This window comes from Triticum aestivum, chromosome 4B (genome assembly GCF_018294505.1).
Source record: "Triticum aestivum cultivar Chinese Spring chromosome 4B, IWGSC CS RefSeq v2.1, whole genome shotgun sequence".
NCBI classification, from domain to species: domain Eukaryota; kingdom Viridiplantae; phylum Streptophyta; class Magnoliopsida; order Poales; family Poaceae; genus Triticum; species Triticum aestivum.
The window spans coordinates 620,776,187-620,798,083 of NC_057804.1; the positions used below are offsets into that span (position 1 = coordinate 620,776,187).

Consider the following 21,897-nt stretch of genomic DNA (forward strand, 5'->3'; position numbering starts at 1 on the left):
TGTGTACGTGCAATGCACGTTAATTTGGAAGTATATTAAGTGCATGCATATATTATGTAGGATATTATTTGCGTGTTATTATGTGATTAGCACTATATTTGGCATGAAATTAACTGCACGCTAAACATGTTGAGCGCTCGACATTGAAGCAATCTAGGTCATTGGATTGACATGATTTGATGGCCGGGATTAATTGGATCTGCCCCTTTGGGTATTTTTATATTGGTATAGATATAGATATATATGTCGTAAACCTTTTTATATGATTTTATTACATATTCTACCACATTGTATTTTCTAATTTGATCGGTTCATCAACATTGCTATAACAACAATCAAGTAAGGCTGCACGTACAATACAAATGCTTGCACAAATCATGTGGTTATTTACACACTTTATATTGCAGCAGCAAAATCCTTGTGGTTGTGTGCTAATTTGTGACTGAGTGTTTCTCTTATCACATCTTTATACTATTATAAGCACTTTACAGATTAGTGTATATTTGCAATTCGTTATTCAATCAGTCTGCGCTACCTTTGCTCGAACTTTAGGTGCTTGACGAAGATGAAGAAGAGGAAGGCAAAGAGGGCGATGACGACCAAGTGCAGGTAGGTGATAAGGTGGAAGTAGCGAGCCTCAAGGCCAAGATAGCCCTCGAGGAACTCCCGCACCGTTTGGTCTGGCTGCCCCGGCACACGGATCAGCTCCATCCGATCACCCAATTGTGAGAACATGAGCCCGTATACTGTCCATGCCGCTGGATTAGCCCAGTACACCCACCTCCACCATATTGGGATCAGCTGCATCCATATTGCCACAGTTTTTTGTTTTCTACGTTAGGCATGGACAAAATTTCATAACCTTTTTAAAACATTTTCATTTTCAAGAAAAGTTCAACATTGGATTATATTATGAGCCTATGTGTGGTTTACTTATGAATTCCACGAGTCCATCATAATTAAGGTGACATGGTTAGGGATATATCAAGTAAGTGAGAGTAGTACCTCTCTTCCAATGATGAAGCCGGAGAATACATTCCAAAATACGTAGATAAGGAAGGACAATCCGGCAGCCATCTCAAGGTTAGGTGTTAGTGCCACTGTCATCATCCCATATAGTGTGTAATACATGAAGCTTAGCATCATGTAAAGGACAAACCAAAAGAACTTTACAGTGGTCATCTGGAAACCTATCATTGGGTATACAATCGAGGCAAATACGAGTACTTGGACAAGGATATAAGGCAATTCAATTGCCATCTACAAACAGAAGCCCATCATCAGAGTTAAGAAACATATGCCAATCATTCTAGGTTATGATTATATATTTTAATTTTGAAGTGGTGATAAAGAAACATTACCTGAGCTATGGTGTAGGCCAAGGTAGAGTACATGCCCGCCGCCTTTTCTCGGTAAAGAACAACTCTCTCCATTACCACAACCGGTTGCAAACTGGTGCAATTATTGAAGCCCAAGAAAAGTGATGATCCATATACAACTCCTAGTATGTTGAATACATCTTGTTGTTGTGTTCTGTTGCACATGAATACCAAGTTATGATTAAATTGAGACGTGATAAGTTTGCATGAGAGAAAATCAATAGGCTTGTCGTCGTTCCTGCTTACATGGTTGAGCCAATTTTCCAGAATACAACTCCAAACAAAATTGATACAACAAACGTGTTTAGAAAACGAACACCATTGTGTTCTACGTTTTTCCAGTATGCACATCTTTGTTTCCATAGGCAAGCCACATATTGTGTCATAAAATTCTGCCAGTATCCTCGGGGAAAATATAGATCCTCCATGTTTGGTTTTGGGTGCCCAAGCTCAGTAATTAGATTCATGTTGTCCCTACAGAAACAAGGTACACATTTGTCGTGTTATTCGTTTCCATGTTCCTCAAAGAATTTAGCAAGATGGTTGATATACCTTTATGATCATAATGCTTACCTGTATAGGTAGGAGCTCCGATAAATTTCTGCATAGTCCACTCCAATATCATATTCTGTTGTGGGTGAACTTATGTCCAATACCCATGATGCTGGATTTTGTCCCTCTTTTATTCTAGGAACACTAGGTATACCCTGTGACAAAGCAAATTTGGTATTTTTGTCTACATATTTTGGATAGAGTTTCACTATTAGGAAATCTTACCTCGAAATAGTTGATCATGTTGCTGGACAACGGACCTAATGAACCACTATATATGATTTGACCGCCTCTTTTCATAAGCAAAAGCTGCAACAAATTGAATTCAAGTTGAGAAAGATAAATTTCTAGTGTTCCTCATAATTAAAACAAAAGGATAACTGGCTATCATTAGCAATTTATTGTAAAACAAAAAATTTGACCCTAGTGACGAGGGACAACTATATTTGATGCTTTGTTTTGGCAAAATCATGGTTAGGTTCTATGTAATACATAGTTGGATACTATTTTCTGTCTTTCAGTCTTAACATCACATGCCCATTCTTTTTCTTTCTTCATGTTGTAGTAGAATTTTCTTTCATATGTTACAATATAGACTTACTCGTACCTCATCAAATGATTCAAATATCCCAATGCTTGGCTGATGTATTGTGCATACAACAGTTCGTCCAGTGTCTACTGTCTTTCTTATTGTTCTCATGACAATTGCTGCAGCACGGGCATCCAAACCAGTGGTCGGCTCATCCATAAATATGATGGAGGGACTAGCTACCAACTCCACGGCTATTGTTAGCCTTTTTCGCTGCTCGGCTGATAGGCCCGTTACTCCTGCCATACCCACCATGGCATTCTTCAATCCAGTTAATTCAACTAGGTCCATTACTTCATCTATAAATATCTAAAGAAGGTTTGAAGAGTAATCTTGTGAGATCCGATGTTATATATTAGCTTCAAAGATGGTAAAAATGCAAGAGGTCAATGGTCATACATCTCTTTCATGAGATTTGACGTTTGCTGGCAGTCGAAGCCATGCAGAGAACTGTAGTGACTCATGGACAGTCATGTTAGGGGAGTGAATATCGTTTTGTTCGCAATAACCTGAGATCCTTGAGAATGTCTCCTGCTTCTTTGGGTATCCTTCTATCCTAATAGTACCTTCAATATATCCTCCAGTTTTTCTTCCAGCCAAAACATCGAGCAATGTTGTCTTTCCAGCACCGGTGATCCCCATCAGAGCTGTTAATACTCCTGGCCTAAAAACACCACTTACATCTTGTAGCAGTTGAAGTTTTTTCTCTAATACTCCATTCTTAATCATCTCCTGGTGGAAGATATGCATACATTTGGTCAATAAGTTACTAGAATGGATACTATTTAGTAGTGAGTAGAATGTACGCTTCTATTTAATATGGCACGATATGCTTAAGATCTTACCTTAGGCATATCGACAAAATAGTTGATATGATCAAAGAAAATGGAAAGAGGCTGAAACAGGAGCACAAGTTTACTAGTTGATGTATTGCTAGTTCCAATTTTGTGGTTCTTGCAATCCATCTTTAACTTCGTTGCACTGGCATTAACTTGATGCTTGTGTGGAGCTGCAAATCATAGACAATTAGGATGATTTTGTTTGCATTTGTGTTTCAACACTTATGCAGATTTTGATAGATTGGATATATACATTTCATGAACTCCAACGCAAATATAGTGAGGATGTTGAAGACCATCGAGAATCCAAATAAAATGATGACACAAATCCAATACCAATGCCACTTTGTGAGCAACCCCCTTATCTTAAGGATAGCTTCACCAACTGTATTAGCATTTGCATAGTAAAACTCCTGTCAACATGAATGATCATCACCATTAGGTCATAGAGTAAAATTTTTTGCTCTATACATTGGATCAAGAGTGATAGTTGAATTGACTGCTTACAGTAGCCCATCTTTCATCAAGGAACTCATTTAGGGCAACAGCATTTTGTGCATAGGTGAATGGGGATATCCAACATCCCACTGCAACCATGGCTGAAGATTATCTATTTTGATGTATAAAACCAGTGAGGATATTAGCTCAACACTTGTATTAAAACATGAATTGTTTGTTATAGGGTTGTCAAGCATCTTATTTATTATGACTAAAACATCTAACCTTTAGATATGACAAAGCCTCCAAATATGTACATTGCTATAAGAGCTGTGGTGCTTAGCATGTTTGCCATTACTTGTGTTCTTCCTATTGCTGCTAAGAAACGATAGAGGCCCATTGACATTTGATGTGTCGCAAAAAGTACCAGAAACTGCTGGATAAATCTGTAGGAAGCAAGATAACTCTTTTTTCATTACAGCCTATTCAAGCATTGTGACCATTAGATACTAAAATGACCAATAGGAGTACCTGAGGAAGGAAGGTGCATAGCCAATCACATAGTAGGTTAGGCTGGTCCAAAGACATGTCTCTACTAGTGACATTGGGATGCTGATGAGGAAAATTGAACAAAGAAGTGCCCATCCCGGTAATGCTAGTAACTCCCTTTGCTTGTAGAAAGTCGGGAGTCGCTTTATTGTCATTGCAATCTCAGTCATACCATTTATATTTACTATCACAATAGCTATAAAGAGGGACCCCATGTACTTGTTGGCGTCAAGTACATTTTTATGTTTCATATTTGTTCGAAGGAAAACCGTTGAAATCACAAAAGCCAGAATAACTATTTGTATAGTCTTGAATATGTGAAGTGGGGAGTTTCTTTTGAGAAATAATACTTCCCTTAAAAAGCATGCTTTGAAAATATTCCATCTGGAGATACTACGGGTTGCACTTTTTTTAATCTCCTTGTGTTTTCCCATATTGTTCGGCATGTAGAGGCTATCTTCGACAAGTTGAGGGTGATAGGATGAACGAAAGGATTCTGAAAACTTCTTTATTGGCCAGTATTGATACTTATTTTCATCACCAATCCAGTATTGCTTTTGATCCATCTTAGAAGTCACCTGGATAGATGGTGAAAAGTTATGTCATACATTATTATGCTAAGAAAATTATATATAGATTACTACATTTTGCAGATAGAATTATGACTCATCTATTGCATGTTACTTGCTTGTATTAATGCACTCACTATCCTTAAGTTAGTTTGAACATCACTTTGTTAAGGAATAAATTGTTAGCACTGTTGTTTTATTTAATAGTCCCTTGTCACGAGAGTTGATAGTCTAGTACCTCTTGAAGGAAATCAGCTACATTCTTCCTGTCGGGGCATTTGAATCCCATTATTCCGAGAAAACTGATAGCATTTTCTCAAGGACCATGATATACAATTTGACCTTCACATAATAGGATAATGTCATCAAATAATTCCAATGTCTCGGGAGGTGGTTGCAGCAGTGAAATAACCATGGTGAGATCCATCAGATGAGTCATTTGTTGGAGAAATTTTAAAATCTCATATGTGGTGGAGCTATCTAGGCCTGTTGATATATCATCCATAAAGAAGCATCGTGCCAGACCAACTAGCATCTCTCCTGCATTGAAAATTTCATCTTGAAATGCAACAATAATGATAATTTGGAAAAGGAAAACTAATATTTATTATTTAAAAATATTTTTGTTTATTTAGATTTGGCACTACCATGATCAAACATATTTATTTTTTATAATTGCCATATCTATAAGCATAATTGGTTGTTTTATGCTATATATATATATATATATGTGTGTGTGTGTGTGTGTCTTAAATGCAGCTTATTGCAATGTGGATACCTTCTAGTAGTGTAGATAATTTCTTGTTACATCATTTTAACAGGTTCAAAAAATAGTTTTGTTGAATCCTAAGTGTTTTCTTACATTATGAATGCCTATAAGCTTTGGGTACCAATTTCATCATGAAACAAGTGTGTGCAATTGATCGAGCCTCAATCTCGATTGAGCTTGATCGATGTGGACGAACATTTGCTCCACTTATTACCAATTTTTTTACCTTTTACGGATGGTGATTAGTTATATCTAATATTTAGGGTTGCTCTTTTGTAGTAGAAAAGTACCAAACCTATTAAGGAACTACTTTTTCTCGGAGAACAATATGGAGTTCACCCGGAAGAGAAAATTGTGCAGTATGTCATTGGCCCACTACCAAAATATTGTTTTCCTTGTCCATTTAATCTAAAATATCAAGAACTTTGATGGTTTAGCTTTGAATCTTTCTTAGTTTACAATAGTAGACTACTCATATCAACAAGGAATTTCTTCTTCTCATATAGCCCATTTGGAAGTTGATCCCGGGTGCACAAGAGTGAGAAAAAAGTGTGCATAAAAGAATTGTGTTGATCTATGAGGCCAGTATAGACCCTGCCAGGTGTAATGACACGAACTACCTTTTGTTTTATCAGGCAATATTGTACACAATATGGTGTTTGTTAAGGTGATAGAATTTTACTTGTGGGAATTAGTATGCCTAAAGTCGTGGAAAATGCACTCTAGGAAGTGGGAATAGAGGGAGATGCGAGGAACAAGATACATAGCACAAAAAACTAAAATGCTTACCGATTGTGGCTCTTTTCTTTTGTCCTCCTGATATACCTCTTCTCAACTCATCACCCACTAGGGTATCAGCACAATCAGACAAACCAAGTATCTACATTTACACATAGATTTTTTTGTTATGTTACCAAGGCATGTGTTAAATTGAGAGATTACAAAGTTACCTTAATAATATAGTTTGTTGTGAGATTGCTTCCTTCTCCAAAGGTGCTAGTCTACAGAAAAAGTACTTTAGTAACCGGGAACCGGATTCTAGTTGTACCAAAATTGGCAGAAAATAAAATTATATCACCTTCATAAACGAGTCAAGATCTTGGTTCACTTTGTTGATGCGACCATGCTTACTTATTATACCTTCTCCTAGCATCCCTAAAGTGGCATTTCCAAACAAGAATTTTATGTTAGTATTTATGTCACACGAAAAAGAAACTCCTTGAACATCTTCAGGGATACTTCTTCAGTTACATTGTTTGGATTTGTTTTATAGATTAGCTCATTCATATATGATAGAAGCTACAAAATATATGTAACACCAGTAGCACACGATGCCCAAGAGGGTTCCTCACCAAACTCATTATTGGTTCCCAACATCTTGGAAGAGAAATCAATCGTCTCCCTGACGGTCATGTCAGCATTGTGAAGATCATATTGGCTAATATAAGCATGCATGTATTGAGGTGTTGAGAAATTGACTTCTTGCCCATTGTACATGACCTTTCCTTTGAGCTATTAAGAGAAGTGACATCAAGAAACACACAGTTTTGGTTAACCAATAATGCTTTTCTTGTTAGTAAGTGGTTGTAGTGGATAGTAGATGACACAGTCTACCTTCAAAGAAGAATCCAACTTCTGTGCAAGTGCTTTTAAAAAAGTTGTTTTCCCGGAACTAGGAGCTCCTAGAAGAAGTGTCATCCTAATTATGTTGGACCACAAAATTTTGGATGGCAGGTGAGTAAATTAGTGAAAGATGAACATTTGATTTTGGAACTTTATGAAAGTGCATGTGTCCAATGGAACACTTAACATAGATAAATAGTTTGTATAAATAATCATTATTGGTTTAGTAATAAGTAGGCACATGATTACCGCGATGAACGGATTGTCCCGCTCGCTCCATTTATAATCTTGATGGGTTCTTTCCTTGCAGTACACATGTGTGAATATGTTGCCAATTCCTACATGATAAAGAAGATTATAATGATGGTTCTCAATGTGATTTGTGCAATAATATGCATATTGAATGAAACATCTGGATTTAGACATACATATGCGATATGATAGAGATGTTAAATTGAATGACCACATGCATTGTCATTTTGGTCTGGAAATAAACTTATGAACGTTTTTATCAACTCCTGGAAAATGGATGCTAGAGATGTAAATTTTTTGAATCATATAGGAGAACTGCATGTGATCACAATGGAAGAAAAATGGAAAAAAATAGAGTCTTAGCAGTACAATGAGGAGTGGCAAAACCAAAATACCCTAAAACGACCAACCGTGGAGAGTCAAAAGAAAATATATGAAACCTACAATGCAGACAAGAAAAAACATTTACTTAAGCAACCCCAAAACAAAACAAAACCTCATCACAAGCTACTAGTCAAGGCATTTATCACCAACTCCCCTCCATTGACAAGCAACACACTTGATCTACTCAAGGTATGTACTTGTATCTACATCAGGGTTAAATTTTCTTTGTCAATTTGAAATAGGTTGACATACACAGAATCGTCATCACAACTCTCTCGATATTTTGGGATACCATACATCCCAGACTTGCTCTAGAACTACTATTTTACAGAAATGCCATTTTCCTTTCTGTGGTTTGCAAACTAATAAGATGCTTCTCATTTTGCATTATAGTTTCCAAATTCCAAAACCTTGAGTTTTATACGGTGCCCTCTAGTAAATATAGATTGTCTATTTTATCAATCAAAAGGTTAAAATCAATATATATTGATCCGATAGCCGAGCAGTACCATCACAAAGGAAACATGAGCGACATTGAGGGCTTTAGGAATAAAACAAGAAGTATGAGAAATTAATCCCTCAACTTGTCGGTATCATTGTAAGGTGGTCATCTTTGCCCATGTCTTCACAAAAAAACTAGGCTTTTAAGGCGGTGAGATGGGGAACACAGGACCGCCGTCAGTGCAGCATGTTACCGCCATCCTCATCGGTAGGACCTAATCACCGATGGTGGGGGGGGGTAGATACCATTGGCTTTCAAGTGAGCGAAGACATTTGATAAATTATTGCTTCATGTAGAACAAAATTCTAGCATGGGTACTTGATTTTGGTGGATTGAACCATTTCCTCTCAAGTCAAGAGACATGTTTTGCCCTGAATTACCTGTGAACTAAAAAACTCATACACAAACTAATCAAGAACATTGAAAATTGCAAGCAACTCTACATGCACTAAGTTACATTGTTTAGTATTTTCTCAACAAATAAGCATAACATCGACAATTGGACATAGGCCCCAGGCTTCACTTTTGTTTAGTAGCTTCGAAATGTTTCATTGTCTGATGTCCTTCTTCGATGCATTTGATTTTCTATTCATTGGTGCTTACTGGACATCAATAGTAGTATCTTGGGTGACAACGATATTCTACTTATTGATTCGCTACATCTAATCTATAATACCTAAATAGTTCATCCCCACTATGTGATTTCTCTTGACATGCACACTATCCACATCAGCCATGACCCACATTAGCCATACTACACCTCATGCATTCGCTCAATGGACCAGGTCAACAATTTTTCCTTTAATCATTTAGTTTAATATGGATGGTGTATCAGTCGTTTAATTGGAGACTTACAGCATGGCACGCATCTAACCCTTCCCCTTCGTCCTCTTCACTTCCCCTCCCTCTTCAGTTTCCATCTTTCTTTTTTATAATCATAATTGGCAACCGAAGAACACCACAAGGTAACCACTATATGCCATCGTGGCCACTAATGCCCTGATTATCTTCCCCGTTGATGCTCTCAGTTTTCCCCTCTGCCATCCCTTTTGAGACAAGAACGTGAACCACCATCTTCCACCACAAATGCATATTGAAGGGGCAGTTGCCTTTCCAGAGGCCATTAGTCTTCTCCATGGAGTCAATTGAGCCGCCGAAGAACTAGATGGCATCGATATGCTAGATGTCTGCTCACCATAGTTAGCCTCCCCAATTTTCCCTACGCCTACTCTAGCTTATTCTCTATTTTGTTAGGTTTTGCTCCTGCTGCAAAGGGGCCAGACGTCCTTCTGGCAAGGCTATTAGTTTATTGGTTCTTACAAAGTTGGATTCTTCCTTGCTACATGGGATTCTTGCTGGTCGCATTGGTAGAAAAGCTCCCATATCTCAATTTTTTTCACAGTGAGTTGATGTTAGTTTCCATACTTATTCAGAGAGCATAGGATTCCGATTGATTATATTTGTTACAGTCCAAAACTACAACATTCCTGTGCTAGATGTGAGTTTATTTACAAATTTGGTCAGATTCCAACAGCCTTGCTACAAGTGTGCTCGACGATTTTCTGATGGTGGCACGGATGTTCATCTAGGACGATTTGGTGTTTCTTGCTAGCAGTATTTTTGCTGCTCCCGTTAATTGACATTTACCCAAAAAAATACCCTACAGGGTGCCTCAAACGCGGCTGTTGGCTTCGTACTGTGCGGTCCTCCGGTCAGGTATGTTTCTGGCTTTGTTTAGCTTTAAATATTAATTAACCGAGCTCAGGATGTTTCTTCCCATATAAACATACAAGAGATGATCGGCTCAGTTCTCTTATTTCTCCTATGACCAAAAGAGTATCAATGGTTTACGCAACAACAACAAAATTGGCTTTACGCATGCTTCCGGCTGCCTGGGCACTTGGTGTGAGGCTTCTGTACGACATTATTGTTTCAAGTAACCTTTATTTAGATTGCTACTACTGTCATAGTATCTATACTACAGAGTTAAATCACCCTGAAAGCCAATGGTGTTGTCTTTTGGTCAGAGTCAACATATCAAGACTTTCCCTACTTCCTAATCATCCACGGATTCAGCAAACTGTTCATCGCAAGGCAGTTTCAACAGTGTCCATCTTTGAAAATCCGAACTTTACTGGGTTACCTTGCAAAAAACTACTTCATCGATTTTATTAGTCTATCATTATCTCATTTGGTTGATAGTTCAGATCTCAACTCCGGATGCATGACTCTTTAATTTCAAGTCTTAGAGATAATAATAATAATTTTACTTATTTAGCATAATACAAGGTGCTGAGGAAAACAGATGGAAAATGGTACTAAGAAAGTTGTTTTTGGAATGGGCCGATAACCTATGAGTAAGCCCATTAACAGTCAGCAGTTTCATGTTATCAGATTTGTTTTTGGAAATTATATGAAAATGTACATTTTCTTCTTCTTTTCTATCTGTAGGCTGCATTTCTTATTTCTTTTTAGGTTGCTCTCAACCAACAATTGATTCTTAAAAACTGTTCCGCAGCAACGCGGGCATCATCTAGTTGTGCCTAAAGCATATGTGTTATGTGTATAATTCGTAAGTATTCCATGAGCCAAGAATACCTGAACTACAATAGTGAGAGCCGAGCGAGCCAGTGCGAGAGCAACAAGTCAAGATGTGGCTAGGGCATAACAGCGATAACTGCAGGGACCGACGAACTCGACAAGTGGTGATTGTGACGAGGAGTCATCCTATTCCATGAATAGTGGAATGGCCGAGTAAATGTGCATCACTCCACCATGCGCCGACCCATTGTCTGATAACACTCGGTTATTCTCTTTTTGTCGTATTTACGTTTTTTTGCGAGTTACACACACAAGCAATGGGGCACGCATGTACGGAGTGGTCCTAGCGCACCGAAGGCCTCTTACACACAACCCAATTTATTTATTTTATTCCAAAAAATAAATGTGTATATACATCATAGAAAAAATTGCACGCGCTTAAAAGATGTTCAAAAATGTTCGGGGATTTTCAAGATGTCCTTGAAATTGAAAAATAATCACGATTCTAAACACATGTTCGTGTTTTTTTCAAAAATATTTATAAATTTTAAAATGATCATGAATTTGAAAAAATCATTAATTTAAAAATAGTCCATGACTGTTTTCAGGATTAAGAAAATGTTTGCGGATTTCAAAAAAGTTCATGCATTTTAAAATGTCAATGGATTAACAAATATCCACAATATTTAAAAGTGTCCATGAATTTGAAAAATACACATGAATGCTTTCACAAAATCATGGGTTTGGAAATCTTCTGCGCATATTTGGACAAAAAATGCCCATACTAACTTGAAACATGTTCACTGCATATTTAGATATGATCATGCATATTTAGAAAATGTTACGTGTATTTGAAACCTGTTCATCATATATATGAGAAAACATTGTGTATTTGAAAATATCCATCATGTATTTGAAAAATGTTACTTCTTCCATCCGAATTAATTGACGCTACCCCTATATAATGTCTATTTTACATTGCAGTATTGTATTTAGATAGCATCACATATTTGGAAATTGTTTGGTGCGTTTTTTAAAAAATGCTCACTTGCATATTATTAGTTATTTATATATAAAAATGTAAAGAGAAAAAATTAGAAGGAAAATCCAAAAAAAGTAAAAGTAAAAGAAAATTAACTGGTTAAAAAGGACAAAATATATTAAAGTAGAAGCAAAAAAGAAAAAGGAAATATAAAAGCAACTGAAAATCCAAAAAAAATTGAAACCCAGAAGCACGGAAACCTGGACTGAAATAGACAAAGGAACATGCAAATGGAAAAAACAAAATAGCACATCCAGAGGGACTATCGCGCGATGGTCATAAGAAAGAAACATAGGCGGGCCATCCATAATGATCGGGAGTTGCATGACTAAAACGCCACGTTGAGCGGTGTAACATGGAAGATCCTATTTTGCCGCCCGCGGGCAGCAAATGGTGAAGGCAACACCCGTACCGACGTACCGTCGCCAGTTGAGCCGGTCCACATACGGGATTCGCGTGATGTTTCATCGACATTGTTCGCGACAGCTATTTCTCGCTTTAAGCGAGACAATAGCTTGCTCTCGCATCGGCGTCTACAGTGATAAAACAACAAAAGTTAGAGATAGAGGAGTGCGCGGGCGGGGGAATTCGATCCCAGGAGACTAAGCTACTGTAGGTTTATTGATGAAATATATGGCACGCCTTACTTGAGTCGACATGGTCTGGTTTTCTCCACGCTTTTCTTCTTATTTTTTTCATCATTTTTTCTCTGTTTTAAAATACAAGTATTACTGGCTTTCCAAAAATGGGTTTCCTGTATATATTTTTAACATTTTTTAAACGATCAACATGTATTGAATACATGGTCAACATTTTTTCTATAGATATTTAACATTTTTCAAATGCTTGATTAACTTTTTGAAGAGTGCTTTTAGTAATGTATATATTTAGAATATATAATGTATAAACAAAAGTAAGAAAAATAAAAGTAAAAAAGAAAACAGAAAACGCAAAAAAAAAGAAGGAAAAAGAGGCTGTGGCCTCCTGCGCTCGTGGGTCCAGCTCGCTCGCCCCTTCTGCAAGTCTGATGCCGGACTCGCTGACGGCAAGATATAGGCGCATGCGAGGTTGCTTCTTTCACTGTTTCCTGCTATTTTGCTTCCGTTTGTTGTCTTTTGCTTCTTTTTTTCACTATTTTTGTGTTTATTCTGGTTTTTTCCTTTTTCTCTTTTGGTTTCTTATTCCTTTCAGCTATTTTTTTGTTTCTTTATTTTCTTACTTTTTGCGTATTAAAGAAAAAGTACACCGCATATTACAAAAATGTTCATTAATTAGTAAATATTCACTGTATGTTAACTGAAAGTTTCCCATACATTATAAAATGTTCATCATGTAATAAAAAAATGTTCACTGTATATTACAAAAAAATCATATTATATTGTGCACATTATTAAAATGTTCATCGTATATTAACAAAATGTTTAGCATGTATTACAAAATTTTCAATGTATATTTCAAAATAAAAACGGACCAAAAACTGGATCGATACAGTAAAACCAGGCGTGATTGAGTCGCTATAGTGTCATTTATGTTTGTTACGTCCAAATGGGCTGGCCCAGCTGGCATGCACTCCGTGGGAAGCCACCACAAATCGACGCCCACAGGCATCCTGTAGGAGGTCTCAGGAAACATCACGTAGCTGGTCTCCCTAAGCCTGTTCTTGGTCCTCCTATTCGACGCGCTAAGCGCGGAATAGTCGAGGCACCATGTGCCACTCACCAAGTGGGTAGCCATAAAATCTTTGTTATATCTTTATTTCTGTTCGACCTGGTAGCACAATAGCTAGTACCATGGGAATATTGGGAGAAACATATGAGCAATGTGCTCCTAGGCCAACCAGTTTTTAGATGGTTTTATGATTTATTATGAGATTATTTTCAAAACAAGGAAAACTAGAAAAAAACTTGAAAATATTTTAATACTTTTAACTACTTTGTTCATGAACAATTTGCACAAATTTCTAGTAATTTTGAAAATGTTCTCCACTTAAATCTTAGGAAAAATGTTCATATATTTTTAAAATGTTTGTAAATTATTTTCAAAATAGTGTAAAACATGTTCTAAAAAGGTTCTATTGTTAAAATGTTACAAATTAAATGGTGTAAAAAATTCTAAAGAGATTCATAAATTTCAATTGTTTTTAGAAATGTTCATGAATTTCAGAAAATGTGCATGGATGTAAAAACATGTTCAAGAATGTTAAAGTATTCGTGGGTTTTCATTGAAATAATATTTTTCATAAATTTAGAAAATTGAAAATGGATACAAAATATGGAAATGAAAACAGAATACTGCAAACAGAAACATAGTTTCTTATGGAGATACAAAAATGAAATGGCGTTTTCTGGTGGAACTGCCACAGAAACGGAATATCTCGTTTCCGTGAATTCAGAGCTTACCGTTTGGTGTTGATAAATGTTAGTGAAACAACATGTGGAATAAATCAGAGCTCATCAGTGCTCTACATCATGGCGGGAGGTTGATTCACGTTCTAAAATTGGTGTACTATAGTAGTACGAGTACCGTAAATAAGCTCAAGGCATTTTATTGACATGGATTACGTTGTCTCTGTAGGAAATGGTATCGTGTGCGGAAGTTTCTGCGCAAAAGAAATGGATCATCAGTTGATCAAGCATAGGACCATGTTCCGTAAAAAGTAGCCTATTGGGTCTGCTTGGGTCATCAGATGCAGTCAAAACGAGTCTTGGGTAAAATGGTCGAGGCACACTTTTCGGAGTCCCCGCAATCATGGTCCCTCCGTCCGAAAATACTTGTCTTAAAAATATTTGTATTCAAACTTATTTTAGTTATAGATATATTTATTTTATTCATTTCTAAAACAAGTATTTCCGAACGTAGGAAGTACTCCTATATGATTAGATCATGGAAAACACTTTTTTTTGCCGATTACCTTTCGCGTCATCCTTCTCCTTCATAAGACGACGCGTGTCTATGCTTGGGCCCAGCCACCGCGATAGACATCCAGCCTTATCCTTTTACCCCGTGAAGCCCGTCCACACAAATCCCCTCGCCACCAGCAATTTTCTTCTTCCTCATTCTTTTGTTAGTTGTCTCCATCACCACTCGTCACACCACACCACACCACCACCTCCGTTGCACTTGTCTCCGACCACCACACCGCAAGGATCTGCTGCCACCACTGCCGTTGTTGCAGAGCCCGCTTTGGCAGCAACACTGTTGCTACATCAATGGAGGACGACACCGACATCGTTGTTGCATCCGTCGTCGATGTGAGCAATGGGGCGTCCTTGCCAGCGACGCTTGCTGCAACGCAACTTGGTGAGGGGGTTGCGCAACCGGCTGTGTAACCAGCGCCTACAGCCACCGGCGGCAACTCAACCTCTGACGGGGTATGGCAGCGGGCCAACGCCTGCTGCAACGCAAATCATAGAAGCTTCATCGCAGCACCATGACGTTGGCGGTACGGCAATGCTCCACCGTAGCAGCGACGGCCCCCGGTGATGTTTCATTGCAGCTCCACCACGACGCTGTCGGCCAAGCGATGCTCCATTACAGCTGCGGCGACCTCCGGCGATGTTCCATTGCAGCTCAACCTCCGCCGGGTATGGTAGTGGGCCAACACCTGCTGCAAAGCAACTTCATCGTCAGCATTACAGAAGCTTCATCGCAGCACCATGATGTCGGCGGTCCGGCGATGCTCCACTGTAGCAGTGAGCCCCCCCCCCCCTCCCGGGGGGATTTTCATTGCAACTCCACCATGGCACCGCCGGCCAAGCGATGCTCCATCACAGCAGCGGCGACCTTCGGCGATGTTCCATTGCAGCTCCACCGCGACACCGACGTTGCTGCAAGTGGCCGACGGCGACCGCTGCTCGCTCGAATGTACGGTAGCGTCTGCTATGGAGCGGTTTTGTCTCTGCTAATGCTACGGGGCTACGGGCGTGCTGCGATGCGGGGATACAAACTGATGGCCTCGATTAATCGCATCAGATGGTAGATAAGGCGGCTGATAACTATCAGCAAGTTATCAGCCGGATGACGCCTAGCAGGCGCCTTAGATAATACTGACAGTCTTCTTTTTTTTCAAGCAATTCCACCACCTTTCAATTTGAAGAAAAAAAGGGTGTTACACATATTGACGTGAGGACTTTTGGAGTGGTTAGCCAAAGGGAAACGTTTGGAGCCGGCAGTCCGGCCAAACTCTGCGCCGGCTCAGACGCCACGCTGGCTCACGCGCCCACAAAAACAAACCGCCCCCGCGCGAGACGCATGTACATGGTGGGTCCCACCGTGAAACTGCTCTTTCTCCTTTCCTCTTTCTTCTACCTCCAGCCATCGTGACTATGCTCCTCCATAGCCTCCTCAAACCTGCTTGCAACCTCCTTCAAACTCTCCACCGGCGGCGAAGTGCTACCACCGGCCGGCGAGATGTTGCATCTCTGCTCTACTGGCCGGCGAGGAGCGTAGAAAAATTGCAGCTCACAGTCTTGATGGTGCTGGAACCGTGGTGCAGAAAAGTTGCAAGCCCATGTCAACGGCGGCGACGGAGAAGAAAAATTACCGGCGACCGACGACAAGACTTTTGCTGGAAACGGTCAAGTTTTTTGTTGCAACCGTCGCCATATTTTGCTACTACTCGTGACGGATTTTGTTCATCTATCACGGCAGAGCTGTGATCTACTACGGTGGTAGCTTTTCTTGTTGCAACGTCGTTGGATTTTGCTACTACCGGCAAGGGATTTTGCTGCATCCATCATGATGGAGCTGCGACTGGTGGTCGGCGGCGAGATGAATTGCTACAACCGTTGTTGGATTTTGTACTACCGTTGAGGGATTTTGCTACATCCATCATGGCGGAGTCGCGACCCCTGACGGCGGCGACGACAAATTGCTGCAATCGTCGTTCGTTTTTGCTACAACCGGCGTCTTTTTGTGCTACATCCATAAACGACGTCAACTCTTGGCCATTGCTCACGTAACCCCATGCAGCAAGCTTTGACAACAAGGGGGAAGGCGACGACCCATCGTGGTGCTGCAACCATGGAGCTTCCCGTCGAGCTGCCGCCATCGCACCTGAGCTGCCACCCACGGGGTGCAGGCAGTTGCATGCATGGAGCTGGAGAAACGTAGGCGGCAAGGGCAGCGACCAGCGGCGAGGGCGGCGACCGACGGTGAGGAAAAACGAGGAGGCGAGGCGAGGCGGTCCGCGCGTGTGAGGTGGTCATCTCCCCTTTTTTCCGTGTGGGAGGTTGAAGAACGAAGGAGGATGAGGTCAGATCTGGCGGTTATGGGCGTTTAGATCGTATGGTGGCTGCAGGCAGACCGGCCGAAAAACTGGGCCGGTGCGCCGGCGCCTAACGCTGCCCTTAGCCGAAAGGACTTCAAAAATAATGACACTAGGGCTACTCGCGGACGAGAAAACAACTATAGATCCGTGCATGTGAATATCCTCCAACTCTCCAATGCAATGTGCCACCTCGCGGTATGTCGTAAATACCTATTGTGACTAATGTGCCAACTCCTTCAAGTAAACACAATTGGATCTTCATAATTATGCTTAGTTGATTACTAATAGGACCACGAGGTTAAGTCTTCAAGTCAACTGCCTACAGCTACTCTGTTTTTTTTGTGTGCCTTAATTTGGCGGATCTGTAGGTCCAGATCCGAAATCGGATCTTCACGTCAATTAATCTTGACGTTTTTTTTGCGAGATTAATCTTGATGTTTTTGGCCTTAATTAGGAGCTGGAGTGTTAGCTTCCAAAAAAAAGGAGCTGGAGTGTTTTTTATTTCACTTATCTATTGAGCGATATAATGTGATCGGATCTGTAAGTCTGTACGTAACTACTCCAGATCCGAAATGTGATCGGAGCATGACCCATAGATCCGAAATGCGATCGGATCGTGTTGTCTCGTAATATCCTGGATTATTAGCTGATGGTTGTCCTGCCCAGAAGACCCTACCGCTAGAGTGCAGCTAAATAACTCTGTGGCTTGATGGGAGCAAAAACCAGTTATATCAATTTTTTTCAAGCAACTACTTCTTCCGTCCCAAAATAAGTGTCACTGATTTTGTACAAAGTTGCACTAAGTCTGCAACATTTATTTTGGGACGGGGGAGTATTTTTTATCAACATATGGTCATGTTATTTGTGTTTTTAATCGACACATGCCATGTTTAGCACTCTGTCTTGTTCTTACTAAGAGTTGGCTTAATCAGTGCTCCCTAATTTAGTCTATCCTAGTGTATAAACAATAATGGCTTCAGTAGAAAGCAATGCTTTGTTGGAGAGAAATAGTTGGATAATGTTTTTTTCTTGTTTGGTAAGCCTTACCTATCAATCAATTCATCCCAGAAGATCCCGCCCACAGTGCAGCTAAATAGCTCTGTTTAAGGTAGGCCTTTTTTATATTGGTGTTTCCTGTTTAAGGTATGTCTGGTTGGGGCGAACCTATCTGTATCAACATTTATTTGAGCAACTATCTGTACCAAACAACACGTGGTCGTGTTTTTATTTTGTTTTTGATGGACATGTGGTCGTGCTCTTTTTTAGGTACAATAATATCCCAAAAGCTTCTTCACTGCGGCCAACCAACTTGCGTCACGTGGCATAGCTGGTTGGCCGTCCTTCACGCGATGCTTAATGGGTTTAATATACAGAATCGATAACGCCTGAACGTGCCAGATTTTGTATTTTTCGACCGAATGCGTCCTGATCCAGGAGATCAAAGTGCACAGATCTTGAAGCATATGGGCGCCACGTCATTCACAGTTGACCATTCGGGATGGAGGGAGAACGCCCCGAACGACAACGTAGCACTCCCACACGCCCCACCCACAACACGCGTCACACTACCGCACGGACAACCATATCCATTCCCCACGGGGGGTCTTTGGCCGACGCACCTCGCCGTCGGGCATGGAGGCCACCGCCGCTCCCCAGCTCGATTCCTTTCTCCAGTGAAGCACGGGCTATGGAGGTGTGTCCATGCCGCCGCGGCCTCGGTCGGAGGTGGAGGAGCGACGAGAGGGCTCGCTCGGTGGGCGGCACGGCGAGGCACAAAGTGGAGAGGGAGTGGGCGGCCATGCCGCGGCGAAGAAGAGCACGATGAAGCGGAGCAAGAAGGCACTGACGGTCTGCGATGCTGGGATGGAGGCGCGGAGCACGGTCGGGGGGAGGGGGGACGAGGTAGTGGCGGAGGTCATGGCGGCCGGGGCGGTGAGTTTCGCGGAGCGTCGGGCCGACATGGGGCGACCACGCCGCCGCGTTCCACATGCTGGAGACGATGGCGACCACACCGCCGTGTTGCTCATGCTGCTGGTCGCCAATATAACGGTACCTGCTGCTCCCTCCCTCCATCACACATCTACCGACTGAATTTTCTGCATATGTTCTGTTTTTTTGTTGTCCTGTTGAACTAGCTTGTTTAAGTTGCCATCATGTAGTTGATGGAGGAGAGACAATTGCAAACTACATGATGTTTGATGCAGAAATTTAGTTTAAGTTGCCATTGCGAATTTTATAATAAGTTGCCATTGCAAATTTATTTCGATAGCAAATTTTACATTTCTAGAGCATAGCAAATTTTACTATATAGCATCTTTTAAATATACTTGTGAAGCCATGACAATTTTAATTTTATTTCGATAGCAGAAGTACTACATTTTCTATAACACATGGCAACTTCTGTAAAATTGGTGGTCTGATCACATAGTAAATTTGAGAGGGAATTATGTTGTGTAGATTTTTCCATGGCAAATATGCCATTCTTTGTGTACGAAATAAACATATTTACTTGTTTTTTTGTTATTTGTTGTCATTTTCTCAAAAGTTTCCACGTCTCAACATTTTTCCATCTTTAAATTTGCCATGAAAAAAAATATTTAATTTAAGATGTTAAAAAACATGGCAAACTTGCCATGGCAAGTTAAGATGTTCAAAACATGAAAACTTGCCATGACAATTCTCAAAACTTGCCATGTCTCAACATTTTTTCATCTCTCAAAATTTGCCATGGCAATTTTATTTAATTAAGATGTTAAAAAAATGGCAAATTGCAATGGCAAGTTAAGATGTTAAAAACCATGGCAAACTTGCCATGTCTCTCAACATTTTCCATCTCTCAAAATTTTCCATGGCAATTTTCTTTAATTAATATGTTCAAAAAACATGCAAACTTGCCATGGCAAGTTAAGATGTTAAAAACATGAAAACTTGCCATGACAAATTTCTCAAAACTTGTCATGTCTCAACATTTTTCCATCTCTCAAAATTTGCCATGGAAATTTTCTTTAATAAAGATGTTCAAAAAATGGCAAACTTGCCATGGTAAGTTAAGATGTTAAAAAACATGGCAAACTTGCCATGTCTCTCAACATTTTCCATCTCTCAAAAATTCCCATGGCAATCTTCTTTAATTAATATGTCCAAAAACATGGCAAAGTTGCCATGGCAAGTCAAGATGTTGAAAAACATTTTTCACCGCATTGTTGCCATGATGGCAAATTTCGTATTGTAAACTTCCTTTTTTTTTGCCATCTTGTATCTATATGTATGTAAACTTCACGACAGCCTTTTCGTAGTGTAAACTTCGTAGTGATGGCAACTTTTTGTAGTGTAAAGAAGCGCAAATTGCCATGACTTTCTTCCTTTTTTTGCGCCATTTTTTTTTGAAAACATAAACTTGAGCATGGCAATTTTTTCCGTATAATTGCAAAAGATCATGTCAATTTTTGTTGTGCAAAAGACCCGTGTTTATTAGTCACATATAAAAACTGGGTTTTTACTAGTCGTAACTTAATCTAGGCTTTATTCTTTGTTTTCTTTTTTACAGGAAAGAGGCCTGTAGGGCCTGATGATTGGGGCGTTCGCGCTGGGGTGTTTTCCTCCCGAACGAGTGGGTTCGGTTGATCTTCGTCCGGTAGCGAACGAGTTGTTCGGTCCGGGGTCTCCCATACCGAACGTCAGTGCCTTATCGGGGTCCTTAATATATATTGCCAAACATCCAACTATGTATCCACACAAAATTAAAGCAACTGTTTTTCTTTTGCAAGGAACAAAATATGTATTAACCGAGCATCGGTTTCTTCACCGCTTCCTCTTAATGAATAGTAGCAGCTCTCTTGCTATCTTAAAAAAAACAGCATATACAATTTTTTTAATGATAGTATATATGTAATTATGTATACCTGGGCAGCGTTGACGGCGCAGTTGAGCAGCGTCGGCAGCGCGCGGCGGCCTACGCGCACGTCGGCCTCCACGGTGAGCTCCTCGAACCGTACCTCCACCTTCTCGGAGACGACCCCCATCCTGCGAAACTCTCAGCCCGAACTCATCATCCAACAGAACCGGATGGCTCAATCGATCCTTGCTCAACCGTTGCTTGCGTACCTTTCCTTCTTCTCGCGGAGCATCTGGAGGAAGCGGCGGTTGTCCTCATGGGTGAGCGGCGGCGGCGGCGGCGGCTTGACCCGCACCTCTGGCGCCTGCTCGGCCTCCCTGCTGCACTCCATCATCCTCTCGGAGCCAGAGACGACGCCTCGTTCGGCCGACGGCGGCACTGGCTGCTTGTCCTAGACGCCGTCTCAATGGGCTTGCACGTGCATGGGCATATAGTTTGTGCTTATGAGCAAGGGAAGATATATTTGCGTTTTAAGGTGTTTGAGTACAACCTCATATATATAGAGCGACTTCTAAGAGCACGTGGAAATGCTAGTTAGCAAGGATTGACCACGGAACATTTCCGGCGATGCGCATTCAGTGGGAGGAGACGTTTCCGTCGACGACGAGGTGCCTACGGTGACTTCGTAAATTTCAAGATGATATGACGGCTCAGTCTTTCAGAGGTGCTCATAGGGGTAGGGTGTGCGTGTGTGCGTTTATAAGG

General features: G+C 40.4%; 1 protein-coding gene and 1 pseudogene across 1 annotated transcript; one reads left to right on the forward strand and one right to left on the reverse strand.

Annotated features, from left to right (window-relative positions):
* Window positions 1-426: 426 nt before the first annotated feature.
* LOC123093647 (ABC transporter G family member 45-like) lies at window positions 427-7,634 on the reverse strand (annotated as a pseudogene).
* An 11,190-nt stretch (window positions 7,635-18,824) lies between these two features.
* LOC123093646 (uncharacterized) lies at window positions 18,825-21,172 on the forward strand. Its single transcript, XM_044515655.1, has 2 exons — window positions 18,825-19,346; window positions 20,845-21,172. Exons 1-2 carry the CDS (start codon window positions 18,999-19,001, stop codon window positions 20,857-20,859), a joined length of 363 nt encoding a protein of 120 aa, XP_044371590.1. The 5' UTR covers window positions 18,825-18,998; the 3' UTR covers window positions 20,860-21,172.
* Window positions 21,173-21,897: the final 725 nt, after the last annotated feature.

What these genes read in the sequence shown, in the direction of transcription:
- LOC123093646 (XM_044515655.1), top strand. Translation starts at nt 18,999, where the DNA reads ATGCCGCCGCGGCCTCGGTCGGAGGTGGAGGAGCGACGAGAGGGCTCG.